Raw genomic sequence first — 22705 nt, forward strand, 5'->3', positions numbered from 1 at the left:
TCTTTGGAAAATGTTCTAAGTGGGCTAAGTTCACAGCTCCTTAAGATAGAAACTGATCGTTATCATTTCACCAAAGCAAAATATGTTTGGCTCTTCCGAGGTGTCTCTTGTTTGCTTGCCATGGATGGGGCTTGTGTTTTCACCTTTATTTAATTGCTGGAACTGAGCAGAAGTTGAAAATCCAATATGTTCCAGAAAGGATGTCTGTGATGTGGAATAAAAATGAGAATGGCTATGTTGTAATTCTTGTTGGGAGGAAACGCTTTGGAATCTGCTTTATTGTTGTTGTTACTGTTGTTATTTATCTTTCCTTCTCTCCATCTCTACCTTCTTTCTCCGCCCCCCCCACCTTCTTCTTCCTCTTCTTCCCCTTCTTCCTCTTCCTCTCCCTCCCCTCCCCCTCCTGTCTCCCCTCCTTCTTCTTCTTCTTTCCTTCCCCCACCCCTTTCTTTTTGGAGCCAAACTTAGTAGCTCACAAAGCTCAGGTCTCTTGTAATTCAAATTCTCATGAATTTGCTGGGAATTTTCTAGCAAGTCTAGGTCTCTGTTTCCGCCTACAAGGGGGAGCTCCATGAGTCTTCTTCCCATGAACTTTAAATTTAAAGCCTGCAGGTTAAATCCAGGGCAACTGTTAGCTTCGAAGTTCCAGGTTTTTTGAAGAGAAACTTCTTTTTGGATGTTCGTGTGTAGTTGCCTATCCGAGGAACCTCGTGTCTCTTGCAGCTCGCGTGTGAAAACGCAGAGTTAATCTCCAACAGGCAAACAAAGTGTTTCATTTTCAAATTTGAAACAAAAATAACATGAATTAGTTAAATGATTGATACTGAAAGATAACACAAAATCAGATGGAGATACAAATGAAAGCAAAATACTGGGATGGCCAAAAAGTCCGTTCAGGTTTTTCTGTAATATCTTATGGAAAAGCCCAAGCGAACTTTTTGGCCAACCCAATATTTTTGTCAAGAAAATAAAGAAGCATTTAAAAATCACTTTAAATTGCTTAGTCCTACAAATGGTGTTTCTATTTTTAAGCTTCCACATTTCATCTCCTAACTATTAGCTGGAAAGAATGAGCTAAAATGTTGTGATCTTGGCCCCATCATCCCCAGGCTGTGCTGCCTCTTGGACCTCAGTTTACTCATCTCTTAAATGGCCATAATAATATTACCTACCCCTTAGGATTCTTGTGAGAATTAAATGAGTAATGCAGGTAGTGTGCGTATTTCAGTGCCTGAAACACGGGAAGAACTCAGTAATTCAGGGGTTGGCAAACTGCTGTTCACAGGCCAAATCTAGCCCATCACCTGTGTTTGTATGGCCCATGAGCTAAGAATGGTTCTTACGTTTTGAATGGTTGAAGAAAAATCAAAAGAAGAATAATATTTTGTGATGCGTGAAAATTATACAAAATTCAGTGTTTATGAATAAAGTTTTATTAGAACACAGACACCCTCCTTCCTTTACACAGTCTCTGGCTGCTTTCATGCTACAAGGGCAGAGCTGAGTAATTGCAAGGCCCTTTGCAGGAAGAGTTTGCCTCCCCCTGCGGGAATGTCAATGCATAGGAGTTGTAACAGCAGGAAGTGAGTGCTTCCCAGCAATCAGGGGTTATATTTCCTCATGAAATTACACACCTCACAGCTGACTCAGTGTTCACGTGGAGTGAAGGTATGTGTAAAACAATTAGTTTAATTTCCTTCTCCCAAGTAAGAGAGATGGTGTGAATCAAAACAATGGCTCATACTCTAAGCCTTCAGAACAGGACAGTTAGGTGTCATTAACCTTATTACAAGAGTCCTTAAACAGTCGCAACTTCTTCTGGCTGAAATGCGATCGAGTTTAGTTTTTAAAATTTCTCTACCGAGAATTTCCAAAACTGATCTATCGCCCAATGCAAAGTAAAGAGCAGGCTGATGTCAACATTTTTCAAAATGTTTAATGAAAAGAAAAATAAGGTGCTTGAAGCCCCTGGAAGTTTTAACGCTTTTCCTAGAATGAGCCTCTGGTCCTAACAGGAAAAAAAATCTATTTATCCTGACTACAGAAGATATTGACTATTCACTGAATATGAAGATATTCTTTTGTTGTAACCTGAAAATGTTTTGACCACTGGTTAATTGAGGTAATGTTCTAACTAATCGTAGGGGGATGGGGGCGGGGGTGGGAGCTTTCCTTCCCAGTGACCTATTAGATCAGGGAAACAGGTATTTCTCTTTCTTAGTGATGAACTTCTCAGTGGCAAGTGAAAGAAAACCCATCCGTACCTGGATTAAAAAGAAAGTGGAATTTATTGGCTCTCATGCTCTCCCTTGGCTCAGCCTTCTTGGCCTGGCTACGTCCTCTGCCTTCCAACATCACGTCAGCCAGTGCAGAGTAAAGGAGAAACTGGTCCAGCAGCAACCCTGCATGTCCTGGAATTTGTTCCTGTTCATTGACTTAAACGGGTTCCCATGCTCTGTTAGTCAGCATCTGCCAGGTTGTGTTGTAATGACAACCAAGCCCCAAATTCCAGTGGTTTTCAACAGCACAGATTCTTTTTTTTTCTCACTCATGCTGCATATCAGCTGTAAGTTGGCTTGTGGGTGATCCTTATGGCCGCTTCCTACTGAAATCTAGATGGAAAAAGCAGCCCCTTCAACAAGGAGGTGCAGCTGGAATGGCAGAGAGAAAATAGTGCCATGGCTGAGCCATGGAATAGCTCTTAAAACTTTCACTCAGTCGAGGTTTATATCATGTCCACTCACATTCCATTCTCCAAAGCAAGTCACACAGCAGTGGGCACGGATGTGTAATTCTTTTATAGGAAGGCAGAATGAATAATTGGGAAAATTCTACTTTCTGCCACATATTCCCATCCCTGAACTCATATGACCAAGGAGCTAGACCATGTTAATTGGCTTAGACCTGCTCAACCAGCTTCATCCATATTACATAGTATTAAAGTTAGGGAGGATTGTCCTCCCAAAGAAAACCTAGGGGGCTGAGAATGAGGAAGAATGTGAAAGAGTTACTGGGTATAAAAATAAAATCTCTACAGTGTCTTTGCAATTAAATAATCATGTTATAAATCAAATCAGAACGAATCCAAATAAGATTCTAAAATAAAAAATTTTAATATCAATATTATTATGTCATGGGTGAAGTTTAAGTGGAGGAAATCCGTTTTGCTATAAATCAGTTTCCGAAACTCACAGCTCTAGTAAAAACTGTGTAAACTGAATTTTAAGAGTAAATATGGTATATTACTAGGGGCAAAAAGTGAAACCTTTTGCTGAAATGTGTGTTGTCCATGTTAATTGTACTAGCCATCTACATGCAACATACAATATCCCCTACTGAAATCAAGCAAGGGAGATTTAATTCTAAAATACAGCACAAATCTAATTTTCACTCTGTCCACTGTACCCGAAGTTAAAATGTGCAGATGCAGTCATATATTCTGAATAAGGAACAACTTTTTCCAAAGCTCTGGCCTGGAAAGGAATCAGAAAACTATCCAAATAAAAATCAAATTCTTATGTCTGTATATGCAAATCAGATCCTCACTTAGCTCAAATCCTTCTAGATTTCCACGCTGGATGTCAGTGGACTTTTTTTTTTTTTCTTGGCTGCTGAAAGCCAACTTCTTGGTCTGAGTTCAAAGCTAATGAGAGTCCCTAGAAGTCCCTTTTTTTCTTCCTATCGAAATAGTTGTGTTTTGAAGAATGGACTCTGGGCTAGGATTTATAAGTTGACACCCCCTTGACATTTGGAAAGGTCCAGTAAGAAAACCATTGGCGCTCAAATAAAGTTGATGTGCAGAGTTATTGCCATACAATCATTGTAAATGGCCCTCCAGGCTCTCCACACAAAAAACGAACTTGCTGCTTCAATCACAAATAAATCTGAACCAGAGTCAGTGAGTCAGACTCTGTTCATTACCTACCTAAGGGCCATTTCCCATTCCTCCACCCTTTTTCTCTTGATCTTAGGTAAGGTTGGCAACTACCACAGCCCCAAAGTATTTCACTGTGATTTGTCTAAACCAACAATCCCATTTTCTTCACCAATAATTACTCTAGGGGTAAGGATGTGACCTACTTTTGGTCAATGAAATGTACCCTGAGTAGAGGATCAAAATACAGAAGTTCATTTGAAGCCACTCTTTTGCTGTGACTGTCCTTCCTTCTTAGGACGTTGGATTGAGGATGTGATGCATGGAACTGTGGCAACTACTTTATATCCATGAGGCAGCAGATAAAAGGATGAAATTTCAGCATGACAAGGATGGCAGAGCCAAAGGATAGAAAGAGCCCAGGTTATAGAAACACTGTGGAGCCACCGAACCAACCCCATAACTTCCTACTTTTAACCTTCTTGTTCCATATTGTTATTGGTTAAGTCACTATTAGATACTCAGTTACTGGTAAACAACTCCATCCTCATTGAAATGACTACTTGCCTGTGGTGTGACTTTGGCTAAGTCATTCACTCATTACGATTCTTGATCTATAGAATAGGGATAATGTTATCTAGTCTGAGCTGTCTTGAGTAACTCAGTAACTCTTTTTTGAGGTAATATATTAAAAATACCTTGTACAACGTCTGTTTTCATAGTTATTGATATCTTCTCTAAATAGTGGACATGTGCATGGTGGGTGATTCCAGATAATTCATGCCCATGGAGTAAATGGCTCTCAAATAGCATAAGTAACAACCGCTAGTGTTAATTAAGTGCTTATTATGTGTCAGGCCCAGTTCTAAGAACTTTACATGTGTTGCCTGATTTAATTCTCAAAACAACTTTCTGATGTGTGTACTATCCCCATCGAGAAATGAGAAATGAAAGCACAGAGATGTTGAGTAGGAAACTTGGATTAGAGCCCCTGGAAGGGGTAGGGTCACGATTTAGGCCCAGGCAGGCTGGTTACTCTATCAGGCTGCCTACATTTCAGATGTACCCCAGGGCTCTTGTGGCTGAAGCTTATTTTTCAGAAATGCAATTAAATTAAGTCAGGCCTGGATGTGGAAACCCAGGACCACATTTGACCACTAATCCAGTCTCTTATTTGGCTCTAGTCTCTGCCTGGTTTCCTAAAGACGGGCCTGGGTTGAAGACAGACAGCCCAGCAGCAGAGCCTCGTCACAAACGTGCTTTGTTTGACTGTCCAGTGGTTTTAGTGTTTTACTGTCTTTCAATGGGATGACTTAACTTTCATTTGTCATAGTTCCCACCACTCCTTTTTGTCTTAAACCTGGTCAATCCATGCTGGCTTCACCTGCCTTGCATTCTGGGGACTTTTGACTTTATAACTCCCCAACCTAGATCTTAGATTACAAAGGGAAAATGCTGGAAGTTGTGTCAATACCCTTAAGAAATGGAAGGTGAGGAGAGAATGCTATGATTTAATTGCCAGGTGTGGGGATGTTTCTATATGCTGATTTGTTGATGGGCACCTTCCTGCTTCAGCTGACAATATAAAGACGAAGGGTCCTTCTCAATTTGGATCATTTGGGTTATTTGCAAACCAATGGTATATTCTGCACGGAGGAACGGAAAATGATTTCTCCACAGTCATTCTGTGTTTTTGGAAATGATTAAGTTCCCTTCCCCTCCTCCATAACAGCAAGAACAGGATTCGGAGGAAGCTGGGGGTCTGGCACCAGCCAAAACAAATGCAAAGATGCCTTTGGCTCTAGAGGACTTCCCTCTGCGGCAGAGATGACAAGTGTTTGTGTAAAGGGCCAGATAGTAAATGTTTTAGACTTTGCCGGCTACATGGAGTCTCCGTTGCCAATTTTTCATCTTTTTAAACAATTTTTCCAACCCTTTAAAAAATGTAGAATCTATTCTTAGCTCAGGGGCCATCCTCAAACGGGCTCTGGGATGAATTTGGTAGTAGTGTGCCAACCCCTGCCTGAGGAAACAAAAAGGAAATTATAAAACTCTTTCCAGGCCAACTAACTCTGTCGTGTTGCAAGGACCACTGCAAACACAAAAGCTGTCCCAGGTGTGACTAGGGCACAGCCCAAATGGAGTGAGGCAATGCAAACAAACAAAATTTGGAATCAGAGCGCAGGTGAACCGTCTAAGGGCAGGGCTTCCATCTCAGCCCCCGACTGGTGGCCATCCCTTCAGACATTCAAGGGCCGCTGAGCTCACGAGGTACCCTGCTGGGGGCCATAAGGAACTTAGCCGGGGTTCTCTTGCCAAGTTCATCCTGCTTCTGAAAGCAGGAACTTCAGTCAAGTAACAAGAACAAGTGACTGGTCTGGGGAGAAGTGGGAAAATGAGTTAACAAGGAAGTCAAGGCCATTAAACTGAGAGGCTTTCACACTCTCCTTTCTTGCAAAGAGGACGGTTTCTCCACAGCTGCAGCGAGCTAGGATGTGCAGTGGAAAACATCCCGGCCACTGTCCTAAGATTGTACTCTTAAGGAAATAATTACACAGGTCAGGTGTGATTTACCTTTATGGGAGACCAAACAGGTGGGTCTGATAGATTGATTGGAAGGGGTATTGAGCATGCTCTGAAGGGCAGTCCTTAAAAGGGACTCCCTAGTCAAGCCTTGTAGCTTCACAGGGCAGGGATTTTTGTCTCTTCCACTTCAGCATATTTGGAGAGCACATGATATGATGTGAGTATTACTTCTTCAAGATGTGCCTGTGTATAACCTAGACTCCAAACTGTAGCTACCATGTGGTTGAGGGGAGAACCGGGACCCCACTTCATAAAACATGTCTGGGGGATGGGTTTTTTTTTTCCCCCACTGTCTTATTACCTGGCAAAACAATCCAGGTGGTGTGTGAATCACAGGTAGAGGCTGTAAAGTCCGAAGAAGTAGAATCAGCCTTACAAACAGTGGATCTCAGCGAAGAAGGAGATTGCACACCTGAACCCGCAGAAGAAACGCTCAAGAGAGCAGAACGCAAAGCACCAAGACCCTCCCTGATGGCGCTTCTCAGACAGATGGTAAGCCCTTGCCTCCAGTTCAGGGAAACTGAAATACCCACATCAGCTTCTGAGACCAAAGAGCCCAGGTCAGGTGGTGAGACATGATTCTAGGTAGTATAGATGGAATATAAACCGAATAGGAGTTGTGCAGTGAGAAAATTCCCTTTCGTCCTCCTGATTTAATCACAGAGAATGTCTCTCTTTATTGCTAATTTTCCTTAACCTTTAACCCCTGCTAACTGCCTTCTTAACAAAAGAAGAGCTGGCCTGGGCTCCTGAGCTGTGGCAGACAACAATACCAACCTGGAAGTTAATAGTGTTGCTTACTTTTAATTTTATTTATTTTTAAAAGTTTCCCTCTGTTTTTGGCAAACGATTCCATTTTCCTCGTTATGGTGATAATATGCAGTTTCCTTTGAAAATACGTTTATTTACATAAAGAACATAAGGCATTTTTAAAGGATTAAGTAATTAATAGTTCAAGTTATATTTTGATGTTGGAAAACTTCTGAAGGGGACGTATGAGTGACACAAATTTGGGCAAAGCTGGTTTATAGATAATTCCAGAAAGGGTATGATATGAAAGGAAATGATGATTTTCTAATAGTGAGGGTGTATAATTTAGTTGGTGAATTTGCCATGTTTTTAATTTCTATAGAATGGAAGGAATCTGGGTAGACATCTTTGGGCGTCTGTGAAGAGTCATGTGCATAAAATATCTAAACATCCAGAAACTTAAGTAATATAATGCAATCAAACCCCAATCAGTTGGAAGACAAAAAAACAAAAACCCATGTAAAAGGTCATTGGTTTAATTCTCTTTTAATGAAAAACAAGAATTTCATTATAGTGTGCCTTTATTTTCAGGAGTATTTGGGAATTAATCCTTTGAGAAAGCAACTCTGTAATTTCACAAGCTCAATCTGTTAAGGAATTCTTTCTAGTCCACAAAACAAAACAGAACAAAACCCTTGCCAGTGGGAGATGAGGAATATTAGAAATCACTGTTAGAAACTGTTGACAGGAATCATTTTCTTTTATTGCTGAATTCTCATGGAGTAAGAAGTACTGGGCAGCCTGCATGGCTGGAACCCCATCTATATTCCTGGCCATTTATTCTGCAATTTGGCACTGAAAATGGGCATCAAGATTTGAGATTTTTAAATCAATTTTTACATGACATCAGGAAAGAAAAGAACATTTGGCCTCTTTCTGGCAACCCATCTACATTACAAATGGGATCCCCAAATAGCTCATCACAACATTGAGGATGGTCCAGCTTTCTCGTTTCTGGATGGAGTTGAGAGATACAAAAAAAAAAAAAAAAGCAAACAGAATGACTTTCTCTTCCAAATAATCAACATGAGACTTCTTCGTTTAAAAGGAAGGAAAATATAAGAGACTCCAAATAAAGCATGAAAGACCTCCAAACCACCCACTGCATCCATTCAAAACAAATCCTTAAATTCAAGTAAGGTTCCATACTTAAATTCATCCTCTGGAGTTACCCATTAGATGCTGTTTGGGGATATTTTCTAGCAGTAGAAACTGTGTTAGTCTGAACAAATTGGAAAACAGTCGTTTGGAGTTGATTCTCCACAGGATAGGGATGGGGTAGAAAAGGACACATTTCCCCAAGTAATCCTCAGTCACTTCACAGTGCCAGGTCTTATAATGTCCATTGTTCTTATTTCCTATTGCCCACTAAAAAGGTTGTACCTGGGAGCTTGAATATTATTGCTTCCCTTTAATGTTTAAACCCCCAAGCTTCCATGATTGAGATTTCCCCTAAAATTCCAGATATCTTAATTATTCTGGTCTTGCATTCTGTTTTGTTTTCATTAGAACATTATATTCCCATTGTAGTTAATTCAGGTACACAAAAGACGGGTTTTTTCAAGTTCACCACAATTCCCGCCACTCCCTATTGCCACACCAGGCCACCTCCCTCATTTACATTACTGGTCTATCCCTGTGGGTACTTGAGTTTGCAGCCCCAGATACAGAGCCGCCTCACGCTTTATAAGAACTTCATTGAATCACATTGTCTGGGTTTATCATGTTCTGATTAACCGTTGCACTATGGATGGACATTTGGTTTCCAACTTTCTGCATTTCATTTATTCACTTATCCAACAAATAATTATTAAGCTCCCACTATATTCTAGACAATACAGATACATAAATAGATGTGGTCCCTGTCCTCATGGAGAACAAAGCCTAGTAAGGAAAACAGACTTATTTTGAAGTCTGTGCCATGTTCAGTGAGCACGCACCTTGTATCTTCCACACGTGATCTCAGCTGCTTTACTAACCTGCATGAATATCGTTATACGCCTACTTTTTGCCCAGGTTTTAATATCCCCATAGTGTAGAATCCCGCAAGTCAGCTTCAGCAGTTTTTTTCAGGAAACACTTCTGGGTAATATTTCATAGCTTCCAAACTAAAGTCTTTGTATTTATGTAGGGGAAAAAAAAAAAACAACAGAAAAACTGCTTTAAGGGCGTGAAGATAGAGGCAGCATCTGGCCCATCACTATGGGATTTTTATTTTCTATTTTTTTTAGTATGTGCCTGAGCATTATAATTGAATAAGTGAATGTTTTAAACTGATTTTAAGTATTTTTAGCAAAATATAGTTTTTAAAAATAATTGATTTAATAGAAGAGAAAACTCAATTGCAAACATATCACCCTTGTTTTATAATCAGGGTTTCCATTCATCTGATCATTGATTTTCTACTTTCTAGCCTTCCCTTCCCTTAAATTTCTTTCAGATAGTGTATTTTACTATCCCATGGCAAAGTACTTCTTGGTTGAGTATTTTTTTTAAATAAATGCATTTCCCAGTTCATTTCTAAAGTGATCTTTTTCTTTCCAGAAATTAATCTTTCATAAAAATAGAAAGAAGATCATTTTTCAAATAATTATATTTCAGGGAAAAGAAAATAGTCATATAAGTCCTAACATTGCATTGGGCACATGTAGGTATAGCACTTCACAAAAATCCTATGGGCTCCTACAGACTTTCGAAAAAATTGCAAGGAATAGCTAAGACATCTGTCACGCCCTAAATAGAAAAAGAGTCTTATGTGTATTAATTCAACGGTATGTCAAGAAATTGGCTATTTGAAGCACTAGTATATTTTTACAAAGTGCGTGGGTGGAGTACTGTATTCATGTACCCACAAACCAGGTAGGCAGATGAAACCAGAAAGGTGGTGGATGGAAGTACAAAGATATAGATTTATACTTTATCAATATTAATAACACCTTACACTTGAAAAGTGCTTTCTCCTGCAAACTATTGTCACATACATTGTTTCATTTAATCCTCCTCCTGTCTCTTTCTTTAGACCATTAGTTTTGTAAGAAACTCTTTGTTGGAATAACCTTCTCAGGCTTAGATAAGAAAGACTCTTGAACTTTAATACTGGGCAAATTAAAGGCCCAAGTGAGAGAGCCATGAAGTCAGAGGGATTTTGTTAATTACATTCAATCTAATAAATCTAAGAAAACCTGCTGAAATTGACCGTCTTGTGGAAAAAGGAGAATAGTTTGTAAGGATAATTATAAAACAACAAACAGGAGTCTTTTAGCCAAAGTTTTTGATCTCAACTTCTTCCCTGAGTATTAAAATATGAATACTGAGTTGCTCTTTAACGTAAGGTTTCTGAAAGTAACATTTGTTTGGGGCAATTCGTGTCTCCATCGGGGACTTGCATTCTTTCCTACCCTAAAAGGGGACTCTGGAGTCATTTGGCAGGTCTCAGCTATTAATAGTAATAATAATAATAGCTACTGTTTGTTTTTTGCATGCAAATGATGTGGCCAGGCCCGGGCTAAGCACACTGCATGCATTAACTCATTTATTAATATAAAAACCCTGTGAAACACTCTTACTGCCCCACTGTGCAGGTGAGGGCACGAAGACTCAGTGTTTAAGTGACCTGCCCAAGGTTGCGGAGCTGGTTAACAGCAGAGCCAGAATTCAGAGTCAGGCTTTCGTTGCTTCTAAAGCTGACCCTTGTTGCTGCCTCCTGTGCTTCTGGCAGCTATTTTATTTGAGAGTAAACAGAACAACTGTAGCTCCATTTTCGTGATTCTCTTATTAATGTTTTCTGTGGAAACATCATGTTTATGTGTTGGGCTTACCTGAAATTACACTGACCTGAAATTACAACAAAGCACAAGAAAGCAGAATTCATACATGTCTTACATAAAGTTTGGACGAAAGTTTTCTGAATATACTTGTCACTAAAATGAGATTTACCTTGGCTGTGTCATTTTGTCTGAATTGTCCGATTCCATTGCAGGTGAGCATCTTGGTAAAACACAAAGACTGGACTCATAACCTTTGTTTATCCTGGAAGTTTCTAGCAGGTCCAGTTCTTTAGATTTGTTGTAATGAGGTTGATTTAGTAAACAATCAGGCTCCTCTACTCACACTAAATTAAAATATCCCAATTCTTCCTTTAAATCTCAACTTCAGTTGGAATAGATCTCTATCAAAATACATTTGTATTCCTTTCAAAGAGATTTGAACTGACCATCAAACATTTCCACTAGAATTTTAAATACCTAAGTGATATATATCAGAGATGCTTCAAACATTCTTCAGAGTATCAAGCTATAGGAATGCATGACACAATGAAAGAAATTAAAAAGTGATTTCATTAATATGCAAGGCTTGGATTCACAACCAGATCCCATTTCAGCACCACAGGCTGGATGTCCTGAGATGCTTCATCTTTGATTCTTGTGAATAAAAATAAACTCTTTGTAAAGAAAGTTGCTCAGTATCACACTGGGAAATCTCCACAATTACTTAATAGTCTTCAAACTGTTCTTTAAAATACTAAATAGTCTCTGAAAGCATTTTTGTCTCTTTAAACAGCAACTCTGTTTTTTTTGACAGCTGGGAAAAATAAGCTTCTGTGGTTATGGTCCTTTGAATAGAAAGCCCAAGAGGAACTATTTTAATTTGTCACTGAAAGAGGGCTCTGCAAAGAGGAAAGAGGAGGGGTAGAAAGAAAACAAAGGAGAGAGGGAGAGAGGGAAGGAGAAAGGAAAGAAGGGAAGGAAGGAGGAAGGAAGGGAAAAAGGAAGGGAGGGAGGAAGGAGGGGAGGAACTGTTAATAACTGCAGGTATTGAAGAGACCTCAGATGGACTTAGTAAGACCCTTAGTCTAAACTCAGCATACAGTCACCTTTGCATAAATACAGTTTTATATGCCTCAAAGTGAACAACAGAGAAAAATCATAGAAAAACTCGAGGTATTTTCCCTTTTTTTTTTTTTTTTTTTTTTTAAGACTTTGAACCTATTTGCAATGATTTCCCTGGCAGCATGAGGGTCTGTTTTCAGGATGGTAGCCTAGATCCACTACTGTCAAGGGAGCCTTCTGATTAAATCCAAATTCTCCCTCAAGGGCTCGCTAGGAAAGGAAGGAAGAAGAAAATCAATTTTAACCTTAAACTGGCAGATACCTAACACTAACCAAATTGAAACAATTAAAGGGAAGTTAAAAATCTCTCTCTCTTAGCGCGTATAACATGACTCCTAATTATCCATTCAGGTTTTGCTTTAAAAAACCACGTTGGTTGGTTGGTTTTTGCCTTTCAACACTCCCTAAAGACCACCTCATGAGGACAGGACCCTGTATTCTACAGGACCCTAGGGAGTATGTTTGAGTAGGCGGGGCAGTTACAACACAGCCTGAATTCTGGAGGCCCCGTGAAATCCCAGAGTGGTAAAACTCTTGGGTGAGAGCTGAAAGAGCTAGTTGCAGGGAGAGAAATAATAACTGAGAGCCCTTTCTTTTTCTAAATGTTCTCAAGAAGATTGGTCCTTGTAGAACAATGCAGAAGACCTAGAGGAAGAAGAAAACCACCTTCCATCTGAATGGGTCTAAATTGTACATAGAGAACAGATCCTTATTTGCCTTTGGGTTGAGCAGCTTGGGGAAACCCATGACAATGATATCTCTAAGAGAAGTGCATGGAACTTCCAGACACTGGGAGTTCAGGCTGAAGAAAGAGTTCAGGAATGGCTTCTCCATTCCTAACCAATGAAGAAGTAGATATCAACGTTCTAGCCTATGCCTAGCTCTGGAAAGGTTGCTTTGGGGGTAGGAAGGATATTGGAATTCTCATACTGTGTTCAACCATGGACAGTCCTAGTCAAGTCTTCTGAATCAGAGAACAGCACCAAGCAGTAAAGACAAGCATATTTGTGCCCTGATGAAAGGCATGTCCCATAAACATCCCTCTTTGAGATTTTCAACCTCCACCTTATCCAAGCCCTTATCATTTTTCCTAATTAGGTAGCTTCATAGTAGATGCTCAGTAAGTATTTGTTCATTGAATGGTACCTCATACCTTCTAGGGGCAGTGTGGGGAGGAGGTTAAGAATGTAGAAGATGGGGCTTCCCTGGTGGCGCAGTGGTTAAGAATCTGCCTGCCAATGCAGGAGACATGGGTTCGAGCCCTGGTCCCGGAAGATCCCACATGCCGCGGAACAACTAAGCCCGTGTGCCACAACTACTGAGCCTGCGCTCTAGAGCCCACGAGCCACAACTGCTGAAGCCCGTGTGCCACAACTACTGAAGCCCATGCGCCTAGAGCCCATGCTCCACAAAAAGAGAAGCCACTGCAGTGAGAAGCCTGCACACTACAACGAAGAGTAGCCCCTGCTCGTCGCAACCAGAGAAAAGCCCGCGTGCAGCAACGAAGACCCAAAAGCAGCCAAAAATAAAAAATAAATAAGAATGTAGAAGATGGACTCATTGCCATAGTGCCAAATCATGGCTCCCAACCTGCTACTTCCATGACCCATGTTAGTTTCTTGAAGCTTCCATTTTCTTGCTGGTAAAACAGAGCACTAAAATTGTTCCTCTAAAGGCTCTGGAGTGATAAATCTATGAACTAACGCATGTTATTATCTCATTTAGTACAGTTCCGGGCACTTAGCACTCCACTAAAAGCTGTCATAAATAATAATTTTTATTATCTCTGCTAATATGAGTACCCTGTCTCAGATTATAGAGGTGCATAATATTAATCAGTAAAAAAAGTACTGAATGCTTTAATGTTTGTAACTGTTCTTCGTGTGGGTGTTATATAGGTTCTTGCTGTCCGCAAGCAGAACAGCCAAGATAATAACAGTGGAATCCAGTCTTCCTCTTTGTTCCACAGAGCTTAACCTCCACTTCCTACAATCCCTCCCTCTAGCCAGGAGGAGGAGACCATAAGCATTGAAAAAATACATGGGGTTAGACCTGAGTCCAGATTGTTAATAAGAACTGAACAATTCATTGCCAGATTTCTTAGGTCTTCTATCAAGCATCAAGCATAGAACATTACTAAATCCACAGCTAAAACTACAGACTCCAGTATTGGTCTGTATTTGTCTATGGCCAGTTAGCTTAAAGCAGTGATGCCTCAGAATCACCTGGAGGGCTTATTAAAACACAGATTGCTGGGTCCCAACCCCGAGAGTTACTGACTCAGTAGATCTGGTGTAGTTCTCAGCGTTTGTATTTCTATCAAATTCCCAGGTGACGCTGAAGCTGCTGGTCCCGGTATCACACTTTTAGAACCTTGAGCTTAGACTGTTGGTTTAAGGACCCAAATCTGTGACGTCAACCCCATTCAGCCCTGTCCCTGATGCCGCTGGCCACAGGGGGCGCTAAAGATTGGAAAATAGAATGTTCGACATAGCCCATCTCTCTGCCAGGGGCAAAAAAATACTACAACAAAACACCCATCATTTAAATGTTACCAACAGATAGCTACCAATGGTTTAATTGTTTATTTACTTATTCATCCATTCTATATGTTCAACCACCTTCTGGTTCCAGCATCAGTATTTTCATCATCATTTATTTATCCCAGAATTACCTAATCCCAGGGTTTAAGACTTTTATTGTCGTTATTTTTGGAGACCAACACTTGAATTTAATCAGACTCTGGTTATAGACCACATGGAAATCATGTGACTCACGAGGAATGCATTTCTAGTTGGTCTTCCATTTGTCTTGACCTTGAATCTCAACAATGAATGACTGAGGTTATCCATTTCACAACCTCCCTTGCGTTCTCCATGTTGCTGTGCTTGTGGTAGCTGAAAGGTCATTGTCTGTTTGTTATTTTAGTCAGTGAAAGGGGATGGAGGGATCACCCACTCAGAAGAAATAAATGGGAAAGACTCCAGCTACCAAGTAAGTGATCTGTAAACTCGGTTCAATGGTGGGTTTAGCTGGCATGTTCTTGGTTCTTTCCAGCCTCATTTCTGATGCAATTCTCAACCACAGCCAACTCATTTGATGTCTCTAGATTGGGTGCCTTCAATGGTGGGTTTAGCTGGCATGTTCTTGGTTCTTTCCAGCCTCATTTCTGATGCAATTCTCAACCACAGCCAACTCATTTGATGTCTCTAGATTGGGTGCCTACTGTATACCAGGCACCATCTTGGGCTTTGCAGATGCAAGCATGAACAAGCTAGAGTTCCTCAGCTATTTCTTACTGCAGAGCTCCTTCACGTGCTCTTCCCTCTCTCCACATGGACAATTCTTTCCCATTCTTCACATCTTGGCCTAAATGTCACCTCCTCAAAAAGCTGTTCTCTTTCCACCCATCATCCCTGCATCTTGTACTTTTACTTCATGGCACTTATCACACATTGAAATAAGTCATTTGTCCATTAGTTATCTGTCTCCCCTACCCCTTCCCGCCCCTGTCTGGAGTATTTGTAGAGCAAGGAAGGGGCCTCTTCTATTTTTTTTATCACACTGCATGGTGCCTGGTACATAGTAGGAGCTTTTTCTGGAATAGATGTGTGAAAGACATGGGATCAGGCGGTTCGTTTCTATCATTTTCTCTATTCTAAAGAGATAGCAATGACATTTTTATAACTATATGTATTCTTTTTTTTCCCAGTGGGATCATCTCATGCTCAACACCCTATTTTATAACCTGCACTCTTTTTTAACTTAGAAATATACCTCCACAAAAATGTCATCAAATATTCTTGTTCTAATTTTGCCAATACAGAGATGTGGTTAAGAGCATGGGTTGCAGACTCAAACTGCCCGGGTTTGAATCCTGGCTCAGCTATTTTTAGCTGTGTGACCAAAAGCAAATTACCAATCTCTCCATGCCTCAGTTTCTCATCTGTATAATGGAGCTAGGAAAAGTGCTGCCTTATAGGGCTGTCATATTTAGATGAATCCATACATGTAAAGCACTTAGAACATTCCTGGTATAGAGGACTCAATAAATGTTAGTTGCTGTGTTTATCAGCATGAGCTGCCATAACAAAATACCATAGAGAGGAGAGAGAATGAGTATTTTGGTGTCTCTTCTTACAAAGACACTAATCCTATTGGATCAAGGCTCCATCTTTATGACCTCAATTAACCTTAATTACTTCCTTACTCCAAATACTTTCACATTGGCTTTATATGGCTTCACCATATAAAGCCATAGCAGCTATTGCTGTTGTTTTATTACTATTACTATTGTGCTTCTGATGAGAAATTATCACCCTATAATGTTGTTCATATCACATACAAATTCCAGCAATTACTAAATAATTTATGATATTTCTACTTCCATAATAATTAGTTTATCCTGTATATTTCAACATGGAATATATTGCTTTTTAGTGCATTCAAATTATTTTCATTTTTCTTTTTTAACTTATTACTATACCTGCCCCCCAAGCCCATACTCTAGACCACTTTGGAACCAAAAATCCCAAAGGTTACTACCTTGGAAACATGATAAACTTACGTTATTCACCATGAAACACTGAAATATGTTTGTACATTTTGTCTGGAATCTGACAGTGAAACAGTTATGCCAGTCATTTTGGTGATTCTAAAATCTGAAAACAGTCAGTGGAAATTTGAATGAGCTGGAAACGTCATTCTATTTACACTCATCTAGAAATGTTTTGAGAATTCTATTTTCCAGGGCTTTGGATCCAGACGTGAGAAGATTGATGTGTACTATTGGGAGATGACAAATGCTTAGTTTAACTTTGGGGGGTGGGAATAGACATTCTCTGCTCCTTTTAGATTTGCCCTCTGAGTTATAAAAGCCTTAGTTGATGTTTCCATGAAAAACCCAAGAAATTCCCAGCCTGGGTTGGCTTCCAGTATCTGAATCAAATGGGATGTTCCAGTAACCTTGTCCTCCAGCTTCCTGCCAGCCTCCCTGGGTTCTAGGAGAGGAGACTCTCGGATTATTCAGACGGGAATAATTTTTGTTATAAATTTTGAGACAGCGTCAAGCCCCAAGCAAAGGTTCTAATTCTTCTGCATTTCATGACAACGCAATCATGCACAGTTCAGATTCTTAGCTCACTCTGAAGGTAAGGAACCGGCCATGTATTGTTTCCAGAAGTTCGTTTCTAAGCCATTCTAAAAAAAAACTTAGGCCTAATAGGGATGGAGTAACCATGTGGTAAATGGATATGACACACTGAAAGCTCCCCTCTTGAAAAAAAATCAGTGTCCCATGAGAGCTGTTGGTTTGTAGGGACTTCCCACTACATACCCGAGTGATGTGCTAAGGGAAGTATTTTGGAAACACTTGGAAGGTGAGTTGCTGGCCATTCATTCAGCCCATTTTGATGGCGATCTACCATGTGTCAGGTGAGGTGCTGGGGATAAAGCAATGGAAGAGAGAGGAGTTTCGTGCTCCGGAGGGAATCAGAACATTTCCAAGTGAGCAAAGAAATCCCCGCGATGACTGCAAACATGAAGAAAATTCAGGGGCTTCCCTGGTGGTGCAGGGGTTAGGAATCCGCCTGCCAATGCAGGGGACACAGGTTCCAGCCCTGGTCTGGGAAGACCCCACAGGCTGCGAAGCAACGAAGCCCCTGCGCTATAACTACTGAGCCTGTGCTCTAGAGCCCATGAGCCACAACTACTGAGCCCACGTGTCACAACTACTGAAGCCCATGCTCCTAGAGCCTGTGCTCCGCAACAAGACAAGCCCGCGCACCGCAAGGAAGAGTAGCCCCCGCTCGCCGCAACTGGAGAAAGCCCGCATGCAGCAGCGAAGACATAACGCCGCCAAATAAATAAATATTTTTTTAAAAAATACAATAGGGAAAGGTAGTTAAAAAAAAAAAAAAGAAAATTCAGCAGTGTTCCACAAGAAGGGGGTTATTCGTCCTTAGACCCTCTAATCAGGGACTGTGTCTCCAAGGAGGTGATGACATTTGAGCTGAGACCTTCTGGGAAAGAAGCAGTCATCTGAAGCCCTGGAGACAGACCGAGCAGAAGCACAGCCAATAGGAAGCTCTGAATTGAGAATAAATTTGTTCAAGAAAAAAAAGCACCGTGTGGCTGGAGCAGAATGGCGGGGGTGGGGGGGGGGATAGAAGATGAGGCTGGAGAGACACGGGGACTCGATTCAGCAAGTATCTATATTTCTTGAGCGCCTTGTCTACACCTGCAGCTTGGATGCACAGCCCCTCAGAGTCACTGCTGGTAGTGTTAAGCCAGGACGACCAACTGATCCCAGTTTGCCCGGGACGTTCCTGGTTTTAAAAATGCAGGTTCCATATCCTAGAACCCCCTCACTCCCAGACAGACCAAGACGGTTGGTCCCTTTATGCTTGGCATCCAGACACTGTGTGCAGTGGGCTTTCCATTACTAGCTAATTTAATCCTCACTTAACACCATGAAGTATGATTTGTTTGTTTGTTACTCCCACACAGAAGAGGAAGCTGAGAGATCACACCATTTATTCCAGGTCATATAGCAAAGATGTGATGAAACCAGAACCACACCATGTTTTTGTCTTTTTTTTTTAAATTTTTTATTTTATTATTATTTATTTATTTTTGGCTGCGTTGGGTCTTTGTTGCTGCGCGCGGGCTTTCTCTAGTTGCAGCGAGCAGGGGCTACTCTTCGTTGTGGTGCGCGGGCTTCTCACTGGTGGCTTCTCTTGTTGCGGAGCACGGGCTTTAGGCACTCAAGCTTCAGTAGTTGTGGCATGCGGGCTCAGTACTTGTGGCTCGCGGGCTCCAGAGCACAGGCTCAGTAGTTGTGGCACACGGGCTTAGTTGCTCCGCGGCATGTGGGATCTTCCTGGACCAGAGCTCAAACCTGTGTCCCCTGCATTGGCAGGCGGATTCTCAACCTCTGCGCCACCAGGGAAGTCCACACGCCATGTTCTTTTGACTCCAGACACTAAGCTTTTAGCTACTCACTGTACCTTAAAATCTTCTATTGCAACAAAAACAGTTAACAGGGTGTTTGAGCAGGGTCACTGGTTTCTGGCCTTTGTGCAGAGCAGCACGGTGGGAGCTTCTGTCTCTTTCTGAGGCGAGTATGTGCTCTGGGCCCTCTGTTATACTTGACATCTGTATCTTAGCATTTGCTACAACTTCGGCAACTGGGATCTAACAGAAATATTCAGGACATGTGCTTGTAAAACATCTTCTTGGGCTGCACTGGATGTCTGAGGCTTTGTTCTCCAAGGAGTTCTGCCCTCCAGGGGGGCGCTGCAGCCTGGGGAGGCCTTCAGGACAGGGGAATTTTCTCTGTCTTCTTGCTCATTTCTAAGGGGTGTGTTTGATTCACGGATGTGAAATGACAGTTCTATACCCTCTGAATCAAAACTGCCACTTTGTCATAGAACTTTGTGACTTGGGGACAACACATAAATTTTATGAATCATAAATTGTAAATATGTATCCAGTGGGCCAAATGTAGCCCACAGGGATAATTGTGTTGTGGTTGTTTGCTGTGAACAGGGCTTTAAAACTTTCGATGTCAGTATTTTTAAATTGATATATTTTGCATTTAAAATAATTCGATTTCAAGTTTCCATTGAAAACATACAAGATATGACAGCACTGGGGCTGTAATCCTACATCGTATCTTTTGGTGGGTCTGAGCAGTTGTTGCCCCTTTAGACAAGGCATGTGGCATTCAATTCACCACAGTCCCCCCTACTGCAAATTGTCTCCCCAACATCAAAGTCAGCATAGCTTGAACTGTTTTTCGTACACTAGAGAAATATTTCTTTGGCCTTATGCTGCTTTCACAACTGGGGAAATAAGTTCACCATATGATTATTCTTACCCCTAGCCTCTTTCATGTTTTCTTTTTATCTGTCTGGCCCCCAGAGTCATTTCAGTTCAAGTAAATTATGGGAAAAAGTCTTTTACTTCCTAACAGATTTTTGGTTGTCTGTAATTTACCTAGAATTTTGGATTTTACAGCCTTACTCCTCCAAATTGTAGGAACCAAGTAGGAACGCAAACATTTCACTTTACCATGAAAAGATGTATGTTCAAAACTAAAACAATTATCTTCTTTTACCACTGTTTTATGAAATGACTGTTTCATGCTAGAAATTAAGATAGACATAATCATGAAGAAAAGACCAAGCATCCCCAAGAAGAGTCATATGTGGTTGCAAGTGGGAGAAATCCTCTCAAAGCTGGCTCATACAAAAAGGGGCTTCAGGAACAGCTAGATCCAGGGGCATGTGCGATGCCATCCATATGTGGGCTCTTTTTCCCTTTCTCTCTCTTCATCTCTCAGCTCTGCTTTCCTCTGTGTCTCATGGTTTATTTTTCAAGAAAAAAGAAATTCCATTTCCAGGATTTTTTCTGGAAATGGTGGTGGTTCTGGAAGCTCCAGGCTTTTCATCTTCACAGCTTCAAGTTCAAGGAAAGGGAACTAACCTCTCTCTCGGTTGTTTTAGCAAAGCCCTGAGATTAGCTCAGGTTTAGCTGCCTTTGGCCAGCTGGAACCAATCCCAGCATCCCAGTCACATGCAGTGCTCTGATTGGCCAGGCCTGAGTCATGTGCCCTTTGTTCAGGGATGAAATTAGTGTGTCGAAACCACAGGGAATAAACCAGAGAGAAGGGTGGTTCTCCAGGGAAAACCCAGGTTCTAGTTCCCGAAGAAGGAGTAAAGAATGCTTGCTGGGGAAGTTTTCATTAATGAATGAATGATCAGATTGGTAAATAAATGTCCCCACTGTGACCTCATACCAGAAAAAGTATTTCCACATTTTTCTTATTTTTTCCCATCTCACCCAGAAATCCTGAACACGTAGACACCGTCCAACCTTTGAACATCTCTGTTTTAACACGTTTACTCACCTGCTACTGAGCGTTGTCTTGCAGCCACTAGAAATGCATTTTGTTTGAACTTGCTCTAGGCCTCAGAGTCGACTGAGAAGGCGGTGGTGCCGCCGGAGTCAGAACCGGCAGCCGCTGGCCAGAAGGGCAAGGAGGGCGCCTCCAAGGACAGGAAGGCGTCCGCCGAGCCCGAGAAGCAGAAGAGCAGCAAGCCGGAAGCCAAAGAGACGGCCCCGCGCGCGGAGCCGGCCCCGGGGGAGATGAACTCGCTGCGGGACGGGGACAAGCCCCAGAAGAGGCTCGAGAAGCGGCGACAGCCCCTCGGGGGCTTCTTCAAGGGCCTGGTGGGTGGACGCTTCGCCTCTTCTTTCTGGGCTTTTGGGCCGGGGGTGTGGGTCCCGCCTCCAAAGGGGACCGGCTGGCCAGGGGGTGGCTGGGCCTTGGCCAAACACCGAGGACCTGCTGTGTGCCGAGCGCAGAGAGCAAGGTGGGCGCGGGCTTCGCTTTTCCGCGGCCACAGGCAGGTGTGATGCTGATTGGCTGGGGGGCGGGGGGCGGAGCTGGGAGGCGGGGGCGGAGCTGGGAGGCGGGGGCGGAGCTGGGAGGCGGGGGCGGGCACAGGAAGGGAGCCTGAGGGTGAGGACGTGGCCTGGCCTCGGGTTTGAGAGGAGGGGGCGGGGGCTTCTCAGAGGTTCCATGTGAGGAGGGACCTCAAGTTAACCTGTAGAGGGATGAGACAAGGGGAAGTCTGAAGGCAGGTGAGGTCCAGGCCATGGGAACAAAGGTGTGCGGGAGAGACAGCACGGATCTGAGGCTCAGTCTGGCTGGAGGAGAGGGAATTCAAGGATGGGGTGGGTTGGCAGGAACAGGTGGTGATGAGAAGCAGGGATGCTCGTCTGTGGCCAAAGACAGCCTTGTGGGGTTTCCACCAGGGAAGCTGCTCTGAGCCTGGCCCTGGGTGGTGGGTATACAGACCAGGCTAAAACTTACTAGCTCCTTCCCTCTGGGGAAGTCCAGTGAGGGGTGAGTGGAGGCCAGACATTAAATAATGAATTAAGCTTGGGGTTCTTTATTTATGTCTATTTGGTTCTTCTCTGTCTCCTCCAGACTGTTAGCTTAGGGAAGGCAGTGGCCGGACCTGTCACGGGCAGACGTGCTGTCCCCTCCGTCCCGCCACCCACCCCCGCCAGCGTGTGGCCAGAACACAGTCGGCACCCAGGCAGTGTCTGTTGATGAACGAATAGATGGAGTGAAATATGATACTAGTAAAGGTTTCATTATATCTGGGATAACGTAAATCCTGGCAAACAGGAGGAGTCTGAAGAATCATCACCCAAATAATAAAATGATCAAGCGTAAACTAGGAGAGACAAGTGAACTCATACCCAGGGCCCGTGGGAACGTGGGTTGAGCCAGGAGGGCCAGGCAAGGAAATACTACTGGCATCGGCTATGGGGCCAGTGAACTGGGGTTCACCTTCATGTTGCAATGAAGATGGGGTAGTTACGTGAAGCAAACTGCCCTAATCATTCCTAACTATTCTGTTTCATGAATATCTGTAGACATTGGTGCTCTCTAATATTATAGATAGAGGTTAGGTGGAGGCTGTGGTTCCTCTGGCCCCAGTTTGGTCTTTAGAAGCATCTCTGGGGAGTT

General features: G+C 42.3%; 1 protein-coding gene across 12 annotated transcripts in view; it reads left to right on the top strand.

Annotated features, from left to right (window-relative positions):
- Nucleotides 1–22705, top strand: part of BCAS1 (brain enriched myelin associated protein 1) — a 108081-nt gene that overhangs the window by 82536 nt on the left and 2840 nt on the right. For 3 of the 12 annotated variants that reach the window (XM_082428131.1, XM_082428138.1, XM_082428132.1), the window contains 3 exons: nt 6779–6952; nt 15088–15153; nt 21130–21393. In XM_082428131.1, the coding sequence (XP_082284257.1) occupies nt 6779–6952; nt 15088–15153; nt 21130–21393 (504 nt within the window). The remainder of the gene's footprint in view (nt 1–6778; nt 6953–15087; nt 15154–21129; nt 21394–22705) is intronic. The other 9 variants (XM_082428136.1, XM_082428135.1, XM_082428133.1 and 6 more) reach the window with 4 other exon arrangements.

The sequence above is a fragment of the Balaenoptera physalus genome, assembly GCF_965194825.1.
Source record: "Balaenoptera physalus genome assembly, chromosome: 16".
In the NCBI taxonomy this organism is placed as follows: domain Eukaryota; kingdom Metazoa; phylum Chordata; class Mammalia; order Artiodactyla; family Balaenopteridae; genus Balaenoptera; species Balaenoptera physalus.